This window comes from Micropterus dolomieu, linkage group LG19, assembly GCF_021292245.1.
Source record: "Micropterus dolomieu isolate WLL.071019.BEF.003 ecotype Adirondacks linkage group LG19, ASM2129224v1, whole genome shotgun sequence".
NCBI classification, from domain to species: domain Eukaryota; kingdom Metazoa; phylum Chordata; class Actinopteri; order Centrarchiformes; family Centrarchidae; genus Micropterus; species Micropterus dolomieu.
The window spans coordinates 15766823-15790764 of record NC_060168.1 but is presented as its reverse complement, the minus strand read 5'-3'; the positions used below and the strand labels follow the sequence as shown (position 1 = coordinate 15790764).

The 23942-nt window shown below is 43.0% G+C and overlaps 2 protein-coding genes across 9 annotated transcripts in view; both read left to right on the top strand.

The window, feature by feature from the left end:
• Nucleotides 1-715: 715 nt before the first annotated feature.
• Nucleotides 716-7708, top strand: dele1 (DAP3 binding cell death enhancer 1). Of its 3 annotated transcripts, none has more exons than XM_046030406.1 (12): nucleotides 716-936; nucleotides 1975-2092; nucleotides 2418-2532; nucleotides 3492-3636; nucleotides 3770-4015; nucleotides 4160-4224; nucleotides 4354-4444; nucleotides 4638-4780; nucleotides 4906-5064; nucleotides 6097-6189; nucleotides 6552-6711; nucleotides 6859-7708. In XM_046030406.1, exons 1-12 carry the CDS (start codon nucleotides 906-908, stop codon nucleotides 7110-7112), a joined length of 1620 nt encoding a protein of 539 aa, XP_045886362.1. In that variant the 5' UTR covers nucleotides 716-905; the 3' UTR covers nucleotides 7113-7708. The 3 variants fall into 3 exon arrangements, with proteins under 3 accessions (XP_045886362.1, XP_045886361.1, XP_045886363.1); XM_046030405.1 differs by having other exon boundaries at nucleotides 717-936; nucleotides 4142-4224; XM_046030407.1 differs by lacking the exon at nucleotides 716-936 and adding an exon at nucleotides 2267-2299 and having other exon boundaries at nucleotides 4142-4224.
• Nucleotides 7709-12116: 4408 nt separating this feature from the next.
• LOC123957429 (amyloid beta precursor protein binding family B member 2) overlaps nucleotides 12117-23942 on the top strand; it is a 33800-nt gene continuing 21974 nt past the window's right edge. For 3 of the 6 annotated variants that reach the window (XM_046030211.1, XM_046030212.1, XM_046030213.1), the window contains exon 1: nucleotides 22607-22764. In XM_046030211.1, coding sequence (XP_045886167.1) covers nucleotides 22753-22764 — 12 coding nt within the window. In that variant the 5' untranslated portion in view covers nucleotides 22607-22752. Of the gene's footprint in view, nucleotides 13383-14070; nucleotides 14280-14790; nucleotides 14938-15736; nucleotides 15823-15964; nucleotides 16023-18494; nucleotides 18642-18925; nucleotides 19054-22606; nucleotides 22765-23942 lie in introns of those variants that run through there. The other 3 variants (XM_046030208.1, XM_046030209.1, XM_046030210.1) reach the window with 3 other exon arrangements.

Here is a 23942-nt window from a genome sequence, read left to right as displayed (position 1 = left end):
AAGACATTGGTAAAGTTGAAAATTGCTTTACCCACATAAATTATGAAGCTTTTATCTATCATAGATAAATGTCACAGGCATTCACCTGCTCAGTTCGGCCAAACAAACACTCATTAAGCATGCAGACCAACAATCTCCATTAAGCAAAAATGAAGTAAAGACATTCATTAGTACATGCACAATCAATATGGCAGGAACATTGGGATAGTAATGAAACTGAAAGACATCTATTAAATATACAATATTGGTGCTGGGAGGATAGTGGGCTGGAAATGAAGGGAGGGAAATATAATCACTCCTCTGAGAATACAGGACATACAGGTCGCAGCCATATATTTTATAAAATAGGCACACACCCAACTGCAGCCAACCAGAAACAGTCGAACATGTAGCTACTAGTTCACTGTAGGAAATACTAAATCAAGAGAAATCACCTTTTTCAGTCACTAAGGAGGCAAAACATCATGACTTTTCAATGCCAGGTCTCCTGGGGAAAACAGCAAGCAAGATTTGACATTATTACAAAGAAACTGATTTAGCTAAAAGATTTTAGTTTTTTGGTTTGGTTGTTTGTTTGTTTGTTTGTTTATTCTAGCATAAATTCTCTTTTTCACACTCCAGTCCAACTGGAGGCGGTATTGCTCTAAGCTGGCTTGCCAGCCGCCAAGAAACACTAAAGAAGAAGAAGAAGTTGCGTCACCAGAGTAATCACCCCTAAACACTTCCGGGTTGGTCTCCTGAACACAACTCGGGATGGGTTTTATTTACCAGAAGCTGAACTACGTTGCGTGAACCGACTTAAAGAAGAACCGGCTGCTGCCGTTCTTTTGGGGGTCAGACGACCCCCAGACGTATCTAAACATGGCTGTTCGGAGATAATAAAGCTGCATTGTACAAGACGAACCATGTGGCGAGTTCAAGGATTTGTTGGAAGAGGTGAGAGAAATGTCATTGATACTAGAGAAACCCCGCCTTTGACGCAGTGCCAGGCTTCTTTACGCAGATTAATTATATTACTTCATATTATTATAAAGTGCCGCTTTTATTAAGAAATAAACCCTGTTTAGTTTTGTCAGTGTCTAGTTCCCGTGTGGCGTAGCTTTAGCCGTTTATTGCGGTTAGCTAACAGCAAGTGAAGTCGATTAATGTTAAACACACTTAACTAGTTTCTCTAGTTTCTACTCTGTAACTCACACCGTCTGCCGGTTTATTTTGGTCCAAGTCAGCTCCTCTTACGTACTGCTGTTTCAGCAGCTGCTTGTCCTTCTCTGAATTTAATTTCTTCCTTTATCTTAACCCTTATTCTTATAACGTTAACAATGTCCGGATTTATGTATTCTGTTACGTTTTAGTTGGCATGCCTTTAATTTACCTGTTAATTACGACATATTTACATAATCTCTGTATGCAGGTATTTTGGGAAATCTCTATTATTGTACTGCAAAACTACATCTTTGTCTGCACAATACGCTGACACTTCCTAATGACACGTATTTTTATTCAAGTCTGTACACAAGTTAAACAAGCAGATCACACTATTTGTTTTTTTACACAAAACAACAACATCTTCTCTACAGGCATAAAACTGCAGAAGTGCTGCTGCAGATATAACCGCACATGCAAACATGTGAAATATGTCCACAGTCAAACAAACAATTTAGCATAAATGGAGAATAAAATTTCTAATAATGAATTAATATTTATTTGTGTTTTAAATGGAGTATTGCTATGACTGCTTGTAAACTAAGAAAGTTACTAAACTGAAATATCTGTCTCAGATATCAGTCCCTTCTTTCTCCATACTTAGTCTTTTATTGTACATTGTTCTTTCCAGGACATTTCCTAGGGATTTATTAGGAAATTACGGAACATGTTTTGACTTGTCAAGTAGTAGAAGAGGAGGCTTCCTGAAATTCAAAACATTGGACATTAATGTCTAATATCAGCTGGTTTTGTCTCCCCACCACTTCTCAGTTCTGCATCGATGCCATGGCAGCGCCCCCTTGCGACTGCCCCAGAACCATTATGTGGAGGACGAGGTCATCAACAGTTCAACTGCCCTCTCCACTTCTCGCCACTCCTCTGGCAGCGGGTACTTTCCACACCTCCGTCCTTTCTTTTTCTCTCTCTGATGATAAAAGCCTAAAAAGAAAGAAGAAAGAAATAGAAAAGTATTGAGTGACCCTCATCCCAATCCTTTCTTGTTCCTTTACCCCTTCTTTGAACCCGTTCTCTGCTCATAACACGCTCACTGCCTCTCTTTCAGCTGGTTGCATCATCTGCTGTAATCGCAAACAGGGTTAGTTGAGGGAGCAGAAACAAAGCCATCTGCCTTAAACGGAGTATTTCTATGATTCCTCAATACAAAAGACTGGAAATAGAAACAGACATATAATTGTTATATTTTCTTTGTGCAGTTTTTCAGTCACCTCTCAGAAAGAGGACGATGGCGAGAGGAGGAAGAAACAGGGGACCTTTCAGTTTGGCTACGCTGAGCTTCCACGTTACACAGCCCTGGATGCTGTGGGATGGGTATGCCTTTTATTGTTACATGTTCAAATGTAAAACACCTACATTATCTACTATCATGTCCAGGACATCTTTTTCAGTCATCCGTTCATCAAAATTTGTAAGAAAGATGTTAGGAGGCTGGTCACGAAGGATTTTTAAACTGGAAAACTAGTGCATGATGGCCTGGCTTCCATGTAAAATATGGCAGCTGTTATTAGTATTAAAAATGGATTTAGAGCAAATCGTGATCGCATCTTCAACCCTCATGACAAACAGCCACTAAAACAACCTCTCAACACTATTCTACCTCCAAAACTGCAATCACACAAGGCTGTGCTACTGTACTCATCTCCCCACTTGTCTATTTAATACTCCAAGCTCTGTGAATTTAACACAAACATACGTTTTACACTCAAATCTAAATATTTTTTCTTTACTCAGAGGAGAAGCTAGTCAAAGTTCACAGTAGCAAGTAAAAGTAAATGCAGCTATTGAACAAATATGAATTAGGCATTGTGGCATATTTGACCTTTTGCTGAAATATGAGATGGCATTTCTCCATTTGCAACTAGCAGTTTCATTCCTTTAGCACTGGTCTCACTTGCTAACTGCTTTTTTAGTATATAGCATAGGTGGCCAACAATGTATCAAGGAGAGCAAACAGGTTTTCATCCCAACCAATGTCATGCTGCTGCAACCAGGTTACTGCAGTAGCATATAAATGTGTTGTTCAAGTTCCTTCTTAACCTGATTTCTCTGCATAGCCTGCTTTTTGTGTGCATGTAAACGCACAAACTGATAAGTTTCTTCCCTCGAATTCAAAGAGGGCCTATCAGCGTATTGAGTCTTGTTTGGACTGTTGGCTCCCCTTGGCACATGTTTGGCTGTTCCTGGTATACATTATGATGGTACCTGGAGTAGCTGTGCACATCTCATGTTCTCGTGACAGCAATGACAGTGGAGCTAATGTTTCTCCACAGGGCGCAGCAGCAGTTCTGTTCATGCAGATCTGCAGGAGGATCCACTCGCAGTTCTCTTCAGGCACTGAGCCGAGTCCAATCCCTGGAGCCCAGACTGCACCCTCCACCCTGCACAAGTGTGGCTACCGCATCCTGCTGGAGATCTGTGAGTCCTTATTGCATTATTGTAAATAGGAAATAGGCCCACTGACATTTCACCTTCTAAACCCCAAACTCTTTTCCCTGTTTAATATTTTACTCAGAAACTTTGTTTTGTTGTGTCTGTCTGGTTTCTCCAGTGTCTAAACGTGATGTCCTGCCCAGAGGAACGAGTGTGTTGTGTTTGCCAGGGGTGCCAGAAAGGCAGAACCAAGATCAGTCCCCAGCTCAGAGCAGCAGCAGCAGCAGCAGCAGCAGTAGTAGTAGCAGCAACAGGACAGGTGACAGCAGTGTTCACTGCAGCAGTGAGGAGGACCATCTGACTGCTGGCTGCTCCATCTCTCACCAACAGGGGGCACTTCTGAACCAGGATTCTTCTTTACACGGTGTGATCTCTGTTTTGTGCTGGTCGTAGTTGAAAGAATAATTAAAAACAGTATTTTCTCAAAAGTTTGTTAACCTGGTATTTGTGGGAGCAGGATAATAATACATTTTTCTTGCCTGACTGACAGAGGAATCCTTTCTGTCAGCATCCTGTCCTCTGCAGAATGATGCCAACCAACACAACACAGAGACTAAAGATGCTAATGACAAGGTGAAAGTCTATCTCCTCCAGTGTGCCATTTTTCTTAAAAAAAACAAAAAGCAGCACCTTTACGTCATCCCTGCAAAAGACTGACTAAATTGTTGTCGTTCCCCCCCCCCCCCTCTTTTTATTTGTCAGGACATGTCTGATGAGGAGAGGCTGGCAGGAGCAGCACTGGACCTCAGACATGTGGGAGACACCAGCATTCCTGTTGTCCTCAATATCATTGGTAATAATTTATTGACACAGTTACACACCAAATAATGGTAATTCATTCCTACTCTAGACAGTCACTTTTTACACAAACCAAATGTCACATGTTCTCTTTTTTTTTTTTTTTTTTTTTTTTTTTTTTTTTTAAATTAACCACAATTGTTTTCCTCTGCCCCCAGCTAACATCTTCATCTCCCTGTTTATGGCAGGTCTAGAAAGTGCCAAGACTGAGAACTACGAAGAAGCCTTTACATGTTTTTTAGCTGCAGCTCAGCAGGGTTACAGCAAGGCCCAGTTTAACACGGGGGTGTGCTACGAGAAAGGCAGAGGAGTCCGCAAGGACAACGACAAGGTGAGAAACCAGACAGCAGTCGTTTGTTTGCTGAATGTTTCATCATTCTGAAAAATCTTCATACTTACTCTTCTTCTATGTCGGAAATAAGTCTTGAGATAAATCTCATTTGTTTTCTCGTCAAGGCTCTGTATTACTACCAGCAGGCAGCCGTTGGGGGTCACAGACAGGCTCAGTACCGGTATGCAAAGCTGCTTCTGACCAGCAGAGGGCACCAGAGTTTAGAGGAGCTGAATGTGGCCATCAGCTTTCTGGAACAGGCTGCTGCAGCTGGACTCACCAAGGTGTGAAATAATGATCTTAACGCTTTTTAATTCTTTCATAGAAACCTTTGTAACTCTAGTTGAAGTACTGTTTAACAATACCTGAAAAAATAATTTCCCAGCAGTGCCTTACCAGTTTGCTCTTATTGAGCAATGAGATACTATACTGTACTTCATTTATATACAGACCTTTTGCATAGAAGACAATTTGACATGTCACAGTATGAAAAGCACAGATATAAATACTGCAATAAATGTTTGCTGAATTCCAGTTGGTTCTTCAGTGTTTTAGGGTCCTGGTATTGTGCATGCTGGCTTTCTGTCACACTGTCGTAGATTACTGGGACACTTTGCTGTATTTTTACACTATTATTTTTACTGGGACAGATTACCTTTTGTTTAATCAGTTGGTCTCTAAATTTTCACACAATGCTGGAAAATGAAAAACAGCCCAAGGTGATAACTTCAAATGTAATATTTAGTCGAAACCAGCTGGAGCAAGAGAGTGTTCGGCATTTTTATTCACAAAAACGACTGAACACTTGACTATCAAAGTATATTACATTATATTTCTGTCTGTCAACTATTTGACTAATCAAGTCAAATCATGTCATTTAATGGGAGTGAATGAACCCAATACCTTTGGATATGATAATGGGGCATGCTTGCACAAATGGTCACAAGTAAAAGTAAATCTATACCCGCTTATCCGTACAGGTTTGCGGGGGGAAGCCAATCCCAGCTGACAATGGGCTAGAGATGGAGTACACCCTGGACAGGTCGCCTGTCCATCAGAGAACACATAAAATCAAACAACCACTCACACTTACATTCACACCCAAGGGCAATTTAGAGTCACCAATTAACCTGCATGTTTTTGGACAGTTGGAGGGAGTCAGAGCATAAAATGAAACATTAACAATATAATAATCATTTCATATGGATTTGCCATGCTGGGTTACTGTGGGTGCATGTGAGGAATCCCTTGTTATCACTTGATGCTGGTGTATCCTTACAGAAGTGAACCAACTGTACGTGTCTCTCCCTCTTCAGGCTCAGGTCTGCCTGGCCTCGGTCTACTCCCAGGAACAGGTGAGAGACGGGAGCAAGTCTGTCCAGTACCTGAAGATGGCAGCAGCGAGCGGAGTGAGTGCCCTTCTAGATGCTTCTGGAGTTTTATCTACTGCTTTATGGCTGTGGTTTCACCTCCCCTCCTGGTGTACCATCTCAGTCAGTCTGCATGAGGAAACCGTGTGTCCCCACCATCAGCTGCTTATTTATTTTCACAGCTTATTTGTGAAACAACTGTACTCACGTTTTTGCAACTTTCTGCTGCGGTTGTCTTGAAGTAATACTATCATCAATACTACCGCTACAAAGCACTTTAGGGTCTAATTTTGCCTGTCAGTCTGAGCAAATTGCAGGTCATGTTCTCATACATAAAAAAAAAAAGATTGTTCTGTAGGATTAAATAGCTAAAACATGTTTATTTTCATTCATGTGTGCAGGACGACACCGCTCTGCTGTACCTCGGTCAGTGTTTTGAGAGCGGCTTTGGGGTACAGCAGAATCTGAGGACAGCGATTGAATACTACAAACGAGCCGCTCGAGCTGGCAACAGTCAGGCTAAGAGCTTACTGATGCCTCCTAATGACACAGACAGTAAGGGTAAGCACACATGCTTTGTTGGAAAGATTCACATTTGTGTTAGTCATTCAGTGATGGCACTGCATGTGGCAAGCTTTTAATGAGCCAACACAACAGTGATAATATCTCTGAGGAATGGAGTTCTTTTCTGCCTCTCCTCTTAAGCAGAAAATGCAGTGTTGCGCTCCATCCGTTCAGCTCCATGCTTCCCCGTAGCCGATGGTCAGCTCCAGCAGCCTCTCTTCTCCCTGTCCAGACATGTCCCTCACTTCAACAGTCACCCCATCAAGCTTCCCTTCCTGCCTCACTCCTGGAGCACCGGGAGCCTGTGTGTCCCTACAGCGCTGTCCTCCGCGCCTCTTCACCTCCATCCCCACAGCACTGAGGGAGGAATGTGCCAGTGGACTGTCGGGATAGGATAGTTAGCCAGCACAGAATGTATTTTCACCAGTCAAGAAATCTGGATTAGAGTGTAGGTGTGTTATTATGTTCAAGTTTTTTTTTATAAGTCTGAATGAGTTGTTGTAGACCAGGTCTTACAAAAGTATGTGTGGAATGAGATATACAAGCATTTCTATTATTTCTTTTTATATTGTACAGTGTTTTTTGTCATAAGTTCTCTTGTGAATAAGAAAACATGATTCAGGTGCCTTTGGGGGTGGTTGGGAATCTCAGATGGTGACGTCTGTCCTTCCCTACTAATGTGGGATCAACTACATGAAAAAGAGGTTTATAATCATTTTGCCCCCTGTAACTGTATTGCTGAGTTTACACCTCTGAAAATGACAAAGTGCTTTACATTAGTGTCACATTTTAACCTTTGATATTTCAGTTTCTGAATATGTGAAATGGTTAAGTGCTGTCTGTCCTCTATAAAAGAACAAAGGGAAATTACTACATGTTGTGTGATAGTCCAACCTGTTATATACATATGCCAAAGTGAATATTCATGCACAATGAGGAGGAGGTTCTACTGTTATACGCACACACTAAATAATAATAAAATATCATAAAAGGCTGTTTTATGGCTGTCTGGTTATTTTTTAAGTACCTTTAATTGAAGGAGCAGAGAGTATTGTAATCTGTACAATCATCTTAATTTTAATTAAGCACTAGGCCACTAAAGTATAGTCTGGAGTATATATTCTCTCTGTATGGAAAACTTCACAGATGGTAACATTAGTTTTAGGACCTCTTTCAGTCAGTCTTCATACAATATGTACCCAAAGAGAACTAAACCGTTTCACCAGGCCGCTATTGTACTAAACCATTCATATTTCTACTGCATGACGTAAGACTGATGAAGTGTGATTTCATTACCTGATTTGCAAAATAACACCGGTAGATTTATTGTGATTGCGTCTCCTCCATGCGCCGTGCGTCCTGCGTCCGCGGCTCTGATTGGCCGGCTGCCTGTGGGAGCTCCACAGCGCCGCGCAGCTCCGGGATCCTCTGGCGCAGAGAGAAAGCGCAAGCTTGGCCGCCAGTGAACACCGACCCGGGCTGGGAGGGCGGATGATGTGATGTGATCCAATACGGGCGGCCGGCTGCAGCTATACGGGCGGACTGGCACTTATAAGCGGCTGTCGACCTCGGCCCTGTTCACTAGTGTGTGAGTGTGTCGTCGCGGGAGCTGAGGCGTAGAAGCCCGGAGGCTGACCAAAGCGGTGAGTGGATGTAAATAGATGCTCTCGGTGGGATGCGCTCCCCCCTCCCAGTGCGGCGGTGGTGATGGGGATGGATGCTATAGATTTACTGCATCCATAGCTTTGCTTCCGCAATATTGGCAACTCCATATGTGCATCTTCAGCGTCGAGGCAGAATTAAAGACGATCTAACGCTGCTTAAGATATATCAGTGAGGGAGTTTATTAAGGTGGAAGCAGAAAGCGAGGGGCTAGGATACTCCACCCATGACATCATCGACTTTTTCAAGTTAATTTTCTCTCCAGCCTGTGCTTTCATCTGTTGCATTTCATTTCTTAAGCAGTGGGTGCAATTCAGAGTTGAGGAGAGAGGCCTGGCATTACAGAGGGAAGTAAGTTGATAAAGGATGGTTTCTTCTGACAGGCCGGGATCTCTGTCAATACCTAGAAACGATCTAATCTCCAAAGCATCTTATTGATGTGGAGTGATAAGAATTTGATGTTTCTCTTTAGGGTGACCTTCAGGTATAAAACGATCTAGTCTGTTAATCCCTGTGGACAGACAACCAGAGCAGACAAGGATCTTGTTTTGACACCTTGCTCCACAAATAGAGAGGGAACATTTTATTGTCTGTCAACATGTTTTGTTTGTATTCGGTGTTTTTTTAATCATGCATGTGGGTTAAATTTGTAGGACAGGGCATGCCTTCTATAATATCTGCTTATTATCTTTCATATAAGGTAAATTTGACTGTAATACAAGCAATAATAGAGCACAGGAGAAAAAGCAGCAGCAGGAAAAAAACAAACTAGATTAGTTTAATCCGACATAACTGTTTATTTAGTGTACAGGTTGCTGCTGTCCTGTGACCAGCTGCTAATATCCCATGCATCTCATGATTGAACTCTGTTGTTGGAGAGCACAACAGATTTATTGAGGACAACCGTTTAACTACCTCTGTGTGTTAACTGTGCCCCACTGTCCAGCAAAGTGCTGTGTCATTCTCCTCGCTTTCTCCCTCTAATAACCATCCTTTCTTTTTCTCACTCCGCCTCGCGTCCTCTCTTCGCCCCACTTTGTTTAACTAATGGAGATCTGGCTGCATTGATGAGGGGAAAGAAGAAAGTAAAGGCCACTATCTTTGTCTAGATGATCCAGTTTGTCTGCAACTCAGAACATCTTTTTTTAATAGAAGAAAGGGACAATGGGGAGATGAAATGCTGTTTGCTTATTACTCCTTGTTTGTTTGTTTGTTTTTTTTGTCAGGATGTGAAATTCGTCCTCTAAGTTACGCAAAATATTTGCTGTGATTTTCAGCTTCAGTGGATCAAGGCACAATTTGTAGCTGTCTACTGGAAAGCTTGTATCTCCAGCTTTTGAGGCTTTTAGCTTGGTGTCAGTGCATATCTGGCATCATCTTATTTTGAAAGGTTTTCATAAGACCAAAAATATAATGTAAAAATTGGTGCTACAATATAAGCTGATTTGAGTATAGCCAGTAATCTGATGAGACCGCACAGTTCAGTGCAGGTTTGCACCTGTTGACACTGTGTTTGTGTCTGAGTCACAGACCTGTGAGCGTGAGTGCAGATTCAGCACAAACAGGTTGTTGTGGTTCTCTGGCTCAGTGACACAGGGACAATAAGACAGTCACCCATGGAGAGGGGAGCAGATAGTGGCCCCGCATGAACAAAGTGTACTGCCCAGGGATTCTGTTTCTTTCCAACATCCTGCTTCTGTTTTTTTCCCAAGATCTTATTGTGCTTTTAAAATCTGCTGCGTTGGTATTTTCCATGTGGAGCCATGAGAAAAGGCGTTGATGATGACTGCAGCATTGTTTGAGGTGTGTGTGTGTTTTTATGATTGGGTGACAGGATGTTTACACATTATGCTTGCGTGCCTGGGCATGATTTTCTAGTATCTGTGTTTAGTTGTTTGCCATCTTTCCACAGGGTTGTAGCCAAATTGGAAGTGACAGTGATGCAACAAATACAAGTGCTGTGTCATAAGATCATAATGATTCTCTGCCCCTGAATTTGTTGCTATCCATCTGTCTGTATTCAGCATCACAGGGCGGATCCACCCAGAGATAAAAGAGACACGGCTAGCTAGTTAGCAGGATCTGGCTGCCACTTCTCCTCCCCGCAGACTGGCTGATGATCAGTCCCGACTTTGAATGTCAGTCCTAGATGAATACATTAAGGGTCTGACTCACTCCCAATATCATGCAAATGCAATCCAGCTTCATGCCTTTCGTGAAGTGTGTTTTTTAACACGTCAACAGTGACACCTTATGTATGAAAGAGACGTGAGGACAGAAAATAATCTGCACCATATCGTATCAATAAAAGCCCCTGAGACTGGCTGATCTGCTGCCACAGAGTGCAAAGAGCAAGATGTTTTAATGGCTTTATGTTGAGTACTGAGCTTTTCATCTTGCTGATGTCACCCATCTGTGATGATGTCAGAGACACCCAGAGAGGCCTTGAGCCAGGGATGACACAAAAAAACATTATATTGTATTTTTTTTTGTAGAGAGGCCATAGAAACAAAGCTTTAAAAAAATATACTAACCCAGTGACCAACCATTTGGCAGACAAAAATACCTAGACATAAATGAAGCTCACAACCACAGGTGTAGTCTGAAGGAGTCAGGGAAAATAGAAAGTGACATACACATCCTTCTCCGTCTTCAACAATCTAATGAAACAGTTTGATTTCTTCTTTTATTCTTCTCCAATATAATCTCGCAGAGCGTGAGGACTCTGAACATGATATGTGAGCTAATGTGGAAATCTAAAAGTAATATCTCTGTCGTGATATTTTAAATTTAATTCATTAAGCACACATTTAGCAAATTTATTAGCAAATACATTAGTATCCAGAAAAGGGTCACATAAAGAATCAGCTTATTATGATACATTTACTTTAATTAAGAGTAAGTGATTCTGCAGAAGGATTGTTGATATTTTAACTCAACTGCCAAACAAATACACCCCTCCCTTCAGTGTTACATTTCAAATCTGTGATGTTTGTCCAGCGTTGAAACACCTTCGCCCTTGCCTTGTCATGGAATTTCTTTGTTTAAACTCTTCAGACCTTTTCCTCTTTGGCTGTTTCTCGGCCATCTCTCCCTCATCACAGTGCCTGGAGTCCAGCATGTTTGAATGTGCCGATGTATAGATCTCTCTCTCCCACTAAGCACTAACTAACTTTTTTATTTTCCATTTACAGAGCCAGGGTTTTTTTTTTCAATCACACAAATCAGAGAGCTAGAAAACAAGGAGGAAATATTTGCTGAATTTAACAAAAAGTGTATTGGATTACAATCACTTACTATTCCTTTAATCTAAATGTATCTAGATTTCATTTATGTTCAGATCTACCTGATTTGACTTGTCATGCCAATGAAACTCAATCAATAAAAATTAACTTGACTGACTGCATTACAGTCCGACTGGTAAAATGGATGATCATTGACAAACTACATCATTATCAACAAACAATATACGTAATTAAAGCATGATACATCCATTAGATTTGCTGGTACTGTCAATAAGTGTAATCTGATGCTGAACTATAAATCAAAACCTACGTCGAAATTATCTATGTTGGGACTCCCGTTAACCCTTGGCATTGACCATAAATCCATTTAAAGAGATCCCTATCAAAAATTGTGTTGGGTTTCATGTTGTGTGATGTAAAAATAAGAAAATTGACACAGACTGTTATATGACTTCTGACAGCGTGTCTCCTCTCTCATCAGCTCTCTCACGGTAGTGTATTTCCAGTCAGCCATGATGTCAGTACAGACCCCTCCTCTCTCCCGTTCTGGCTCCTCACCCTCTAATGTGGGTCTGGCCAATCGCAGTGGCCCCTCCACCACCCCTCCTAACTCCCTCAGCCTTCGCTCATCATACAACCAGCTGCTTGGGCGAGATGTCATCAAGGAGTCCATGGAAACCGGAAGTTCGGCCACTTTGCCAAAGAGCCGTCAAAGGTACGCAATGACCAGTGTGCGGAGCGCCATGGGGATAAGTGACAACTTAGCTTTGCCCTCTAAAAACCAACCTGTAACCAGAGGGAGGGGCCTCCCCACCAAGTCCTCCTCCAGTTCTGCCCTCTACTCCTCCTCGTCCTCCTCCTCACTATTTAATACAACCAACCCCAAACTGGCCAAGAATGGGGCCAACATGCAGAGGCGGGCTGAAAGTCAGCAGCTGGAGCTGAGCAGGGCCAATACAGAGGGCAAAATTCACAACGATCTCATCAATAACCCCAGTTCTGACTGGCTAGAATCTGGAAAAGACAACTCACAGCTGCCCCCGTTCCGTAGACGGACCAAGAGCTTTTTGGAGTACCATGAGAAGGGCTGGGATCTGGACCTCAGTTGGGGAAACAAAGAGGACAAGGAGGAGAAGAAGCAGCAGTCTTCCCCAGAAAAGGAGCAGGCCAGCCCTGCCAAAGAGAGGGAGAGTCAGAAGGAGGAGAAGCCCAGCGGCAAGCAGACCTGCCAGGAAGAGAAGGAAGAGGTGGAGCCAGTGGTGGAGGAGGAGGAAGAGGAAGATGACCCCACACCGACACCAAGGCAGCCCCTGCTACCAGTGGTTGTTGAAGCCCCTCTTTCCTCCACCTCCTCCTCTTCCACAAATAGCCCAGAGTGGGTCCCAAACAACCAGAACCAGGCTCCAGCCCAGGTCAGACAGGAGCTCTGTGCCCAGGTTCAGGCTAGTCCACGTAGTCCTGCAAAGCCCCCTCGGAGCTCTCAGCCCCGGGTGATCAAGGTGGAGCTGCACCCCAACAATGAGAACCAGTTCCTTCAGCAGTACCCACCTTCTTCCCCTAAACAGGCTCGGGCTACAGATAAGAACACTCCTATCAGGAGCCGGGCACCCCCTTCCCTGCCAGATCCTGAACAGGAGACTGGGCTCCCTAAAGTGGGCTTAAGAATGGATCTGACTCCTGACACTCCATCAGAGGATGAGGACTCCAGCTGGACCACCTTGTCCCAGGAGACACCCTCTCCTCAGACTCCACAGGACACAGGTTCGATATGTGTGTGTTTGTCTTTTCATCTGATCTGTCTTTAAAAATTTGCATATCTGTGTCAGCCTTTAATCATGCCTCTATTACACCCTCCTTTCATTCCCTCTCTTTCTCGCTCCCTCCTCCTACCGCCTACAGAATGTCTGATCTGGAAATATACCAAAAGCCTCTTCTTAACCAAACCAAAGTGACTCCAGCAATACTGCTGGAACCTTTAAGGCCCCTGTGAGCCACCTTTTGGCGCAGAGAGTGATGAAGATGGACAGAAGGATATGATGCTGCAGATATCAGGGTGTGAAAGAGCAAGCAAAAGGGAAAGAGAAAAAAAGAGCTGGATTTAGTAAGCGATGATTGCCAGGGAAGTATGACAAAGCAATAGCTAAAAAAGGGGGGCATGGAGAGAAATACAAGAAGGTAGACGGGGAAAAAGAAAACCAGGAGAGAGGGGAAGGGAGAGATGCTGTTGCCCATTGGGTCCTACTAAAGGGGATGAGCCCCAGTGTTGCTATGACAACAGAAACTAAGTAGGGACAGGCTGACCATCTCTGAAATTTAGCGTCCATCCCTATGTGTTTGTATGTGTACATACGTAGCCTTTTGTAGGTGCAAATGTGGCGAGCCCGCCTGTGTGTGTTTGTGTGAAACACTCAGATACAATATGTGTTTGTGTATCGCTGTTATCCATCAGCAGATGTGTGGGGTGATGGAGACCTGCCCCCAGGCTGGCGGGAGATCTCAGACTCATCAGAGGTCTATTTCTGGCACATCCCCACTGGCACAACACAGTACCACCGACCTGTTGCCTCTGGCAACCAACACACATCTCCCAACATTGAGCCAGACACTGAGCATGACCCACAACAGGAAACGCAGGACTCCCTCAAGCCACCCAACGAGGTGAAGGAAACCCACTGACCTAACGCCCCTTGTGGTCAAACATATTTATATTTAACGTTACGTGCACAAGTACATACCCAGGTTCAGTTATAGTATTTTTTTATTAAAGCAGAAGATGGTTTATGTCAACACACTCAATCCTGTACCAGAACTTAATCCAGAACTTTATTCTGCTGAATATTAATGAAAATAGTACTATATGTTTAAAGGTTACATGGCCAGCATACAAAATGATCATCAGACATATGTCTTTGTTGTTGTTGTTGTTGTTGTTGTTGTTGTTGTTGTTGTTGTTGTTGTTGTTGTTGTTGTTGTTGTTGTTGTTGTTGTTGTTGTTGTTGTTGTTGAAGAAGTTGGGGCACTTATTTCTCCTCTAAGAATGTTTTGTAAAAAAGTTTTTTGTGTAGCTGTGGTCACTATAACCAAATCCTTCAAATATATTGGAAAGCTGTGATCAACGATGTACCCACCATCCTGTTTGTCTCTCTCTCTTTGCCTCTCTCTCCCACAGCGCCCCAGCAGTCTGATATCTGACAGCTCGGTGGAGCCGGTCCCCTCGCCTTCTGGCTCCGCCCCCTCCTCCTCGTCCCGCTCTACCCCCTCCACTGATGTCACCTCTTGTGAACCAAATCTCAATATCACCACCTGCGCAGCCAATGTGAGTCACATTTATTTACATTTTTGTGATATTCTTTAATGGTTTTATTGATTGAGTTTGTTCTGAATGGTTGTGAATGTTGCAAGTATGCTTTTAAATTTAAAGGAAAACACAATTTCATCCTTTGTTGTTATCAACAAATCGGACACATTCAACAAAATTGAATGTGGAGTTTGGTATAATCTTCCATTCCTGGTGTAGCTCTTGTGTCCTAATCAGCTCTGGTTCATCTGCATTTCTCCCTAAAAGCATGATGGAGTGATCGACATATCTCTGCTTTCACTATTCAGTTCATTAAATAGAAATCAGCATACAGTAATATCTGTATGGGGCAATCTGAAGCTTGTATTCAACAAAGAGGAATATCTCTCAAATGAAGTTCGCTTTAATCTTGACAAGCTGCAGAGCTGCAGTCTCTTTTCATTCAACTTACACTGTAAATTTCCAGCTAAACTGAGGCGCTCTCTCTCTCTCTCGTCTGCCATTCACCGGTCTTGTGCAGAGTTTTACATGCATTACTGCTGCCGACAACTGCCACTGCCACTGCACACACACATGCTACGCCTACGCATGCGCACTGACGACCCAGGGTTAGGGTTACAATTTTGGATTTATTCACACACTTCAAAAAAATTTATTGAAAGTTTTGTTGTATGCTCACACTGTATCTCCTCGGCCAGGCTCAATAAACCATGCTTTGTTAAGTCTTCATCAGTCTCCGAAACTTTTTTACACCTGAACCTGGCTCACAATATTTCTTCAACACTGAACATCTGTCTATCTGTCTGTTTTGCTGCAGGAGCTGAAGGACTATCCAGTCTATCCAGATCCGAGTCTAAAGGCGTTTGAAGGAGCTACCCTCCGCTATGCATCACTTAACCTCAAGTAATGCACATGCGCATACTCTAGAGAAATATATAACATTTCTAGGTTTTCAGACTTTTCATACTAGATTTGTGTAGTAAGGATTGAGCCATGATGTTTTTCTTTACTGTGACTATTTGTTGTATCTGATGTTTCTTTCCAGCCCCCCAGCCCAGCTAGAGACAGTGGACCTCAATACCTTCTCCGATCCAGAGGCAATGGTAAGATCATAACAACACCATATTAAACATTTGCGTATGAAATGACTCTGTGAATGGACAAAAGCATAAACATTCATTGCTTATGGTTGTACTCTGTCACACTGTGCTGATTTATATACAAGACTGAAGCAGGCAGGCGCCCTCTCGTATTGTTTTCTAATAATATTTTGCTCACAGTCATGGAGGCGGGGCAAAGTTAGAGGTGGTTACAATTACAGGCAAAGGTGCCAGAATTTAAATATGATCACTTAAAAAAGTAAAAAGCCAGTGTGGCAAGTAACCGGCTGATTTACTGAAGGTTATAGTATTCCAGACTCTCCATTAATTCAAATTCTATTCAGATACCGCCCATCAATTGATGAGTACATTTCGTTCTGTTATCAAGTAACTCTGATCGTATTTGTTGAACAAGAGACAAGCCTTTCAGCAAATCATGTGTTTATTAATGAAGGGAAGTCACCAAGGCCTTGTTCAGCCCTGAGGAAAACATTTCTTTCAGTTGAAACTGTACACAAGCACACCTTTTTAATACAGCAGTGTTTATATACATGTTGCTGCTGACTGTGTAATACCTCTGTAGCACCCACCAAACAAGAGAAACTGCACCTCAGAGCCCGCTGCAAACCATTTTGAGGAAAAAGGTCGTTAAACCTGGAAACCATAGAAAACTGGTGCAAAAGATTTTGAGACTGAATGTCCCAGGTTTTGTTTGCAATGACTAATGAAGCTGTTCTCTGGCATCCAGTCCTCTCTCTTTTTCTCTCTCTCTCTCCCTCTCTCTCTGTTTGTTGCACTGCCACTCAGTGGTTACTTTGTGAACTGAGCTGTGGTGTACGTGTGCTTGAAGAACAGTATACAGTATAGAAAGGCTCAACCAGCAGATGTGTGGGATGGTTACTATGAAAGCAGGAGTGGATAGATAATGAGCTGAGGAACGGGAGGAGAAACTGACAGAGGGACTCATCTTTTCTCAGACAGACATCATCATCTGTCTGGAATGACAGCAAAAAATATATATTGGGTTGGATGGAAGTGGTCTGAGATTTGTCTTTGATAGTAAAAAAGGCCATCATTATTGCATAGCACATATTAAATTAATCACCATTAAAAAGTCACTTTTGGTCAGGCATAAAATAAAGGCAAACTTTGCATCATACCAAAAGCACCAAAAATACTGTGTAAGTTTTCTTGTTTCATCAGGATTTTTCTTTTCTCCAAAAAGAACAAACTTGAATCACAAAGGACAGAAAATTTGACTTGTACTTTCTTGACTAATTTGAATTCAAGTGAAAGAGAAGATTCAGATATTAGGATATCTCAGGGGAACCCAGACAACCAGGGAAGAAGTGTGGCAAGTCAGATTATGGTCAGTGGAAGAGAGAGAGAAAGATGATGATGATGTGTGATTGTGTATGTCTGTGTGTTGAAGTGCATGTTCGCTTGACGCTGTGACAGGCAAATTTATCTTCAGGTTTTCCTCAGCAGAGAAGAGCTCCCTGTTGTGGTAGTGTGAAAGAAAGAGATAAAGGAAGAGAGGATGGTAATAGCGGCTGGCCCGAGGCAGTCCACACACACACTCACACAGTCTTTCATATTTCATGTGTTGTCTTCCCCAATCAAACCTCTCTCATTATTGTTCTGATGGCTGGCTTGTGATGGTACAGTAGCTGTCACTACACACTGTAAGCACAATTCAACTTTAAGAGGAACCTTGTGTGAGTTACTGTGTTTTAGTATGTATGTGTGGGTTAAGTTTAAAATCAGAATTTAAAATGATGTTTAATAATGAGGTGATCTACCTTAAGCATACGGATGAGGTTTAAAGGAAAATGCCCATTTATTTAAACTTGGATCTTATTTTTGTACATTTGGCCATGGTTTCTTTATGGAAAAAATCTTCTTACCAGGTTCATAACTGAGATCAGTGGCGACATTGCCGTAATTAAATTTTACAGGACAAAAAACCCACAGATTAGACAAAGAGAATAATGAAAGTGAACATTAAAATTATTGCTTTGTGCATCATCACAGCTGTCAGAGTGAGATCTTGGTTCAGCGTTGAACTACCTTACCTGCTGTAATTGTGCACACACTTTTTTCCTGTGCAATGAAGCATTGTTCCAAAATATGGGGTTGTGCTGCCTTTTTTGCATTCAAATTCCATCCATCGTCAACCGCTTATCCTGAGTACAGGGTCACGGGGCATTCAAATTAAGTATTTGTATTTATGAAAAAGTGGTTTTAAACTCTGACTTGTTTATAACTTGTCTAATTGTCAGACCACTTTGTTTCTTGAACCATGTATCGACCTCTCATGAAATCTCACCAGTTATTTTGTTGTGCACAGTCATTTTGTAACCGACAAAACTACTGAACTACTAAAAATTTAAAAAAAACAAATGATCCCATCCATTGCCTATCCTTACAAGTTTCACAAAATAAACATTTGCGTGTGTTGTGTGTCCCTTCCAGTCATTCCCAGTGCGATCTTTGGGCTGGGTAGAGATGGCAGAACAGGACCTGTGTGAGGGGAGGAGCAGTGTGGCCGTCCACCACTGTATCAGACAGCTGTCCTACTGCAGGAGGGACATACGAGACTCCGCCGGTGTCTGGGGAGAGGTCAGTGTGTCAGCAGACAGTTACATGCAATGTACTGTACTTTTTGACTTGTGAGCAAATTAAATTAACTTTTGCCTCTGGCTGGAAGATTTTAAGATACTTAAAATTAAGACAGTGAGTAGAGCCCGTTCTGTCCTTTGTTTTGCCTGTAGATTTTAGAGGCCTAAAGAGTTAAAACCATAGATTATGTCACATAAACACAGTGTATAAACCAGTTGGTTTTTTTTCAAATGATCTATTTTTTTAACCACAGATGTAGTGAATCCTTGTTTGTGGTCTTACAGGGTAAAGGGATGCTGTTAGTGCTTCAGGATCGCATGTTGACCCTGGTTGACCCAGATGATCGCAGCCTGCTCCACTCTCAGCCAATTAGCAGCATCCGTGTCTGGGGCGTCGGCCGAGACCACGACAGGTAGGTGGACCAAACAAACATCTTTATCCTATTATGAAACTTTTGTTGTTGTTGTTGTTGTTGTTGTTGTTGTTGTTGTTGTTGTTGTTGTTGTTCACACGAATATGCAAATACATCTCATATACAGTAGCACACTGTAAAATGCATGTGTGGAACATTCTCGCTGTTAGAAGCTGATTCAGGAGTTTTAACTAATCATGAGAGAATGGAACCAACCTCATTATTCGATGCATATTTGCACAAACTGTATTCAAAACACCATAATTATGCTCATTGCTCCATGTTTCCGTTCCAGACTGGGGACCTACGGGCCTTCAGTCATTTGGCAATGTCCCATGGTCTTAACCTTTCACTACTGAGCTGACAGTGTGCTGAGGCTAGCACAGCTGCTAATGGGGGGGGGGGACAAGCTAAGCCCCCATTGATATGTGCCTGCCCCTCAGGGTTTCCATTAACCAGCTGAAACACTCACACAAAGCCTATACACACCTGTAAGCATTAGCGGCGCTGATGTAATAAACATGCATGCATATATTTAATATGTAGACATGAAGAGACATGTAGGCTCATTTGTGCAGGATATAAATCCTGTGGTGGAGGTTTGCCATCCAAGAAGCCGCCTGCTTCTGGCATGTGTAATCAGCTGTTAAGGGATTGGGTGAAAATGGAGTTTAAAATAGCATCTGTATAAAAGGCTCGATCTCACTTCACTCTGCCCATACTCGCAGTGTCTTGTTAACTTGCTTTTTTTTTCTTATTTCTCTCTTCCTGTCTGTGTGTCTTTCCATCTATCTCTTATTTTGGTCTTTTTCTTTGTCTTTGAAGTGCTGCCATAGTCTCTTTCAGTCGCACAGAGGGATGCTGTGGGATGCACCGTCCCACTCTTCTTCTTTCCCTCCTTTTTCCTTTCTTCGTTCCCTCAGCTGCAACACTACCACAACATTAGCTGTGTGTGCGTGTGTGTGTGTTAGATAAAAAGAGGGAAAGAAAGAAAGAGAGTCCCCCCACCCTCTTCCGTCTCAGAGGATTGAGAAACTTTTCAGTGGCTGTCTCTCTCAGCGGTAATGGCTAAAGCGTGTAGTGGAAAGAAGAGAGGAGGGTCGGTCCAGGCTAGCTCTCCCTCTTATCCTTTTTTCTCTCACTACATCTCTCTCTCTCTCTCTCTCTCTCGCTCTCTTACAGCATTATAGCTTCCACTCTTTTCATCCTCTGCTCCCACCAGCACTTTAAAATCTGCAGTTTATAGCCCGACTATTCTGTTTGGTTTCAGGCTCATGACATTGGATGTACTATGATTGTACCCTGGCTGGGAGTTTGTATGACTTAGGAGATATTTGATGCTCTGAGACCACAATGCACTTTCGGTACATGCAGCAAATAGTTTTTTATATTATCCTGCATCAGAGGAGGGATGGTATGTGTGTGTGTGCGTCTGAGACAAGAACATATTTTGCCAGAGGTTGGAATAGCTTGGTCCTGCCACTAGAGTGCACTGTAATCTAAGTCTGTGCATCCAGAGAACCTGATCAATCATGATTGATGATTAATGTTCTTTAAATTCAGGATATATGCTGGATATACTCTAAAGAAACATATCTGGTTATCTGGAACATTTTTTTTTGTTTTTTATTAAAGGGGAATCAAGGTACATAGGGAATGTGTGTGTAGCAACCAAACATGGGATGGGGATGGCTGGTCTGATCTGCACTTGTGCAGCACGTATTAGGAGGCAGTCATTCTATTATTGTTAAAATCTGTCTATTTCCTGGTGTGTATTTCGGTTTAGCTTTCTTTCTAGCCACAGGGCTCAAACGTCAGCATGAAAAGTGAAAGGTGATTGATAGTTTATTTAACTATTGTTTCACTCTGTATAATTCAATATGTAAGTGTTTTTTTTTGTATAAGTGGGTTCTTGCTCGTTTAAAGAGTCATGAATTCTTTTTTGTATTTATTGATCTGCCTAGCGCTGGTGCTTTGATAGTGGACTGAGATGGTGCTGTCATCTTGGTTGGTCTATGTTGTTAAGTTCTTCTCATAATGTGTAATAACACATTTTTAAAAATCAAATCTGGTATGAAAGACCTTGACTGGTCTGGAAAGAGCTTTGACCTCAACCCCATCCAACACCTTTGGAGATGAACTGGGACACTTATCAACACTGAACGGGAACCGTAACTCTTGTGGAAAAGCGGAGTGGAGGCAACATATCAATGGTCATAGTTTTGGAGTGAAATGTTGAACAGTCATGCATGGATGTAACGTTCGGTTATCCAAATACTTTCCTTAAGTATTCACAGACTCCTTTATACTGTGTAATGTATGACTGTGTGTGTGTGTGTGTGTGTGTGTGTGTGTGTGTGTGTGTGTGTGTGTGTGGTGTGTGTGTGTGTGGTGTGTGGTGTGTGGTGTGTGGTGTGTGTGTGTGTGTGTGTGTATGTTCTTAATTATGTAAACAAAGTGATAATGTGACAGGGGAAAAAGGGAGAAAGGAAAATTTGTGAAAGGAAAGGGAGCACAGAGTTAAACAACTCTGTTTAGCATCAGAGCTAAACATTAGGAAGGGGTGGAAGAGAGACAGAGGTGTTTTGGCATAGACTCCAAAGTAGGACTCCCTTTGCTCTCTCCATCCATCACTCTTTCCATCTCCTGCCTCTTTCTCTATCCATCTATCTGAGGAATATTCCCAGTCTTGTCCTGAATGTTCTCTCTCTCCTTCAGCTTGATTCAATATGAATGAGTCCCCCCGTCTCTTAGGCGGGGCGGGACGAGGGGGGCGGCAGGGGCGTTTAGCTCCTTGATGAAGTCATGAAGCTATATCTGGAGCACTCAGCAAGTCCAACTATGTGCACACCCGTGTGTGCGCATAGACATGTTTGCTTGTGTGTGTGTGTGTGTGTGTGTGTGTGTGTGTGTGTGTGTCTGCACGTGGACATGAATTGATGAAGTCATAGGTCTATATCTGGAGCACTTTGTTTGTATGTGTGTGATGGTGAATGAGTGGGTGTGTCTGTGTTTCACCCCCACTTCTCCATCCCCTCTTTCTGTCTGTAATGCTCTTGCTCTATTTCTACTCTTTGTCTCCAGCGCTCTTTCTGCCTCCCTCTTGTGCCATTGGCTGCACAGCTTTGCCTCTTCTTCCTTCTGCCTCTCTTTGTTTGTCCCTTTTTTCCCAGCCTCAGTAAGACAAGAGAGGGTGAGACAGAGATAGCAGCAACCGAGGAAGAGGAGAAGCCACTCAAGACAAATAGGGAGAGTGGAGGCGGGGGTGGAAGAGTGGCGGTGCTTTTGAGAGTGAGAGTGAGGTACAAACAGAGCGATGGGAAGCCAGTGAGGGGAGGAAGAGGCAGTGCATGCTTCTCTGCTTGCGGTGAGCAGGACACAGCAGGACTTTGCAGGAGACTCTTCGGACCAGGGGAGCAAAGCAAAGGAAGCCAACCGTAGAGGAAGAGAGGGAGAGAAAAGGTGTAGCAGAGGGACGAGGAGGAGGAGAGGGAGTCGCAGGGGGGAGGGGAAGGAAAGAGGGAGAGGAGAAAGGGAAAAGGAGCCCCAGAGGACTAAAAAAGAAGAAGAAGAAGAAAAGGAGAGGAGGCAGACGGGAAGAGATTTACCCCGGGGTACCGCTGCGAAGGGTCTGTAGCAATGTCACCGTGGCGGAGGAGCTAACGAGGCAGGGAAGTAGTCGTCTGTAACGGGGCGAGCATGTCTGCCTGTGTGAGTACCTCTATCTCTTATTCATTCACTCCTCTAGCCCTCCCCATCCGTCCATCCATCTCTCTTCTTACAGTCATCCATTACTGCCTCTCTTTCTGTTTCAACATCACCCCCAGTCTCTCTCCTCTCCTCTGTTGATTTTTAACTGCTCTGTTTGTGTAAGGGACACAGCGCACAGCTCCCGGCCCTACTTTCATTTATTAGCTTTCCCCCTTTATTTTTTCACTCATTTACTTCTCAGCCTCCTGCTGTGTGTTTGACTTCGAGCTGTGTACTTTAGCTCGCTCCCTCTCTGGCTAGCTGTCAGGTGTAAGGATGTGTGCTGGCAGCAGCGGGGTATGCAGGCGGAGTCACTGAGACACGAGCAAGACGTTCAGGGAGCCAGATAAGAAGGGAAAAGCGCAAGAGTGAGAGAAAGAAAGAGAGATGAAGTAAGCAAAGGGGGGATTGAGAAATACAGGATTAAAGGAGTCTGGATATGCTGCATGGATTTTTATTTTCAAGTGTGTGTCGCTGCTGTTGGGAGCTGTTTGGATTTATTTGTGTTTATCCTGCAGAGCCAAAATATGACTATTTTTGACATATGCATCTTGCGCCGCATTCTGAATTTGTTTAAGTGAGGCTACATGCCTTGTGAAGGTGTGTGTGTGTGTGTGTGTGTGGGGGGGGGGGGTACATGATAAATGCCTTCATGTGGCGTTTCCCTCTCTCTCTCTCTCTCTCTCTCTCTCTCTCTCTCTCTCATTGAGTCTCTACCGTAAGGAGGAGGAGGAAGAAAGAGGACGATGAGGGATGAGCGGGGAAACACTAAGCAAAGAACAAAAAGCCGGAGTGAAATGATTTACAACATCAGGGGGCCAGTCCCTGCTTGTTTTCTTGTCCTTGGCGTGTGACACTTATTACGATTGAGACAATGTTATTTTAGAGCAGAGGGTGCGCCACTGTGATGTGTGCCTTTAATAGTGCCTTTGTATAGCCCTGATGTCTGTGTGTGTTTCCTGCTATTGAACTGAACTAATGTTACCTTTCTTCACTAATGTCTCATCAGCAGATGGCTGAGCACAAACACACAATGACACACAACTACAAAGAGATTCCACATTTCATTTATATTTATTAGTGGGCAGTAGTTTGGGCTCTGCTTGCTTATTCCCTCCAGGTCCCCCCCCCCCCCCCTC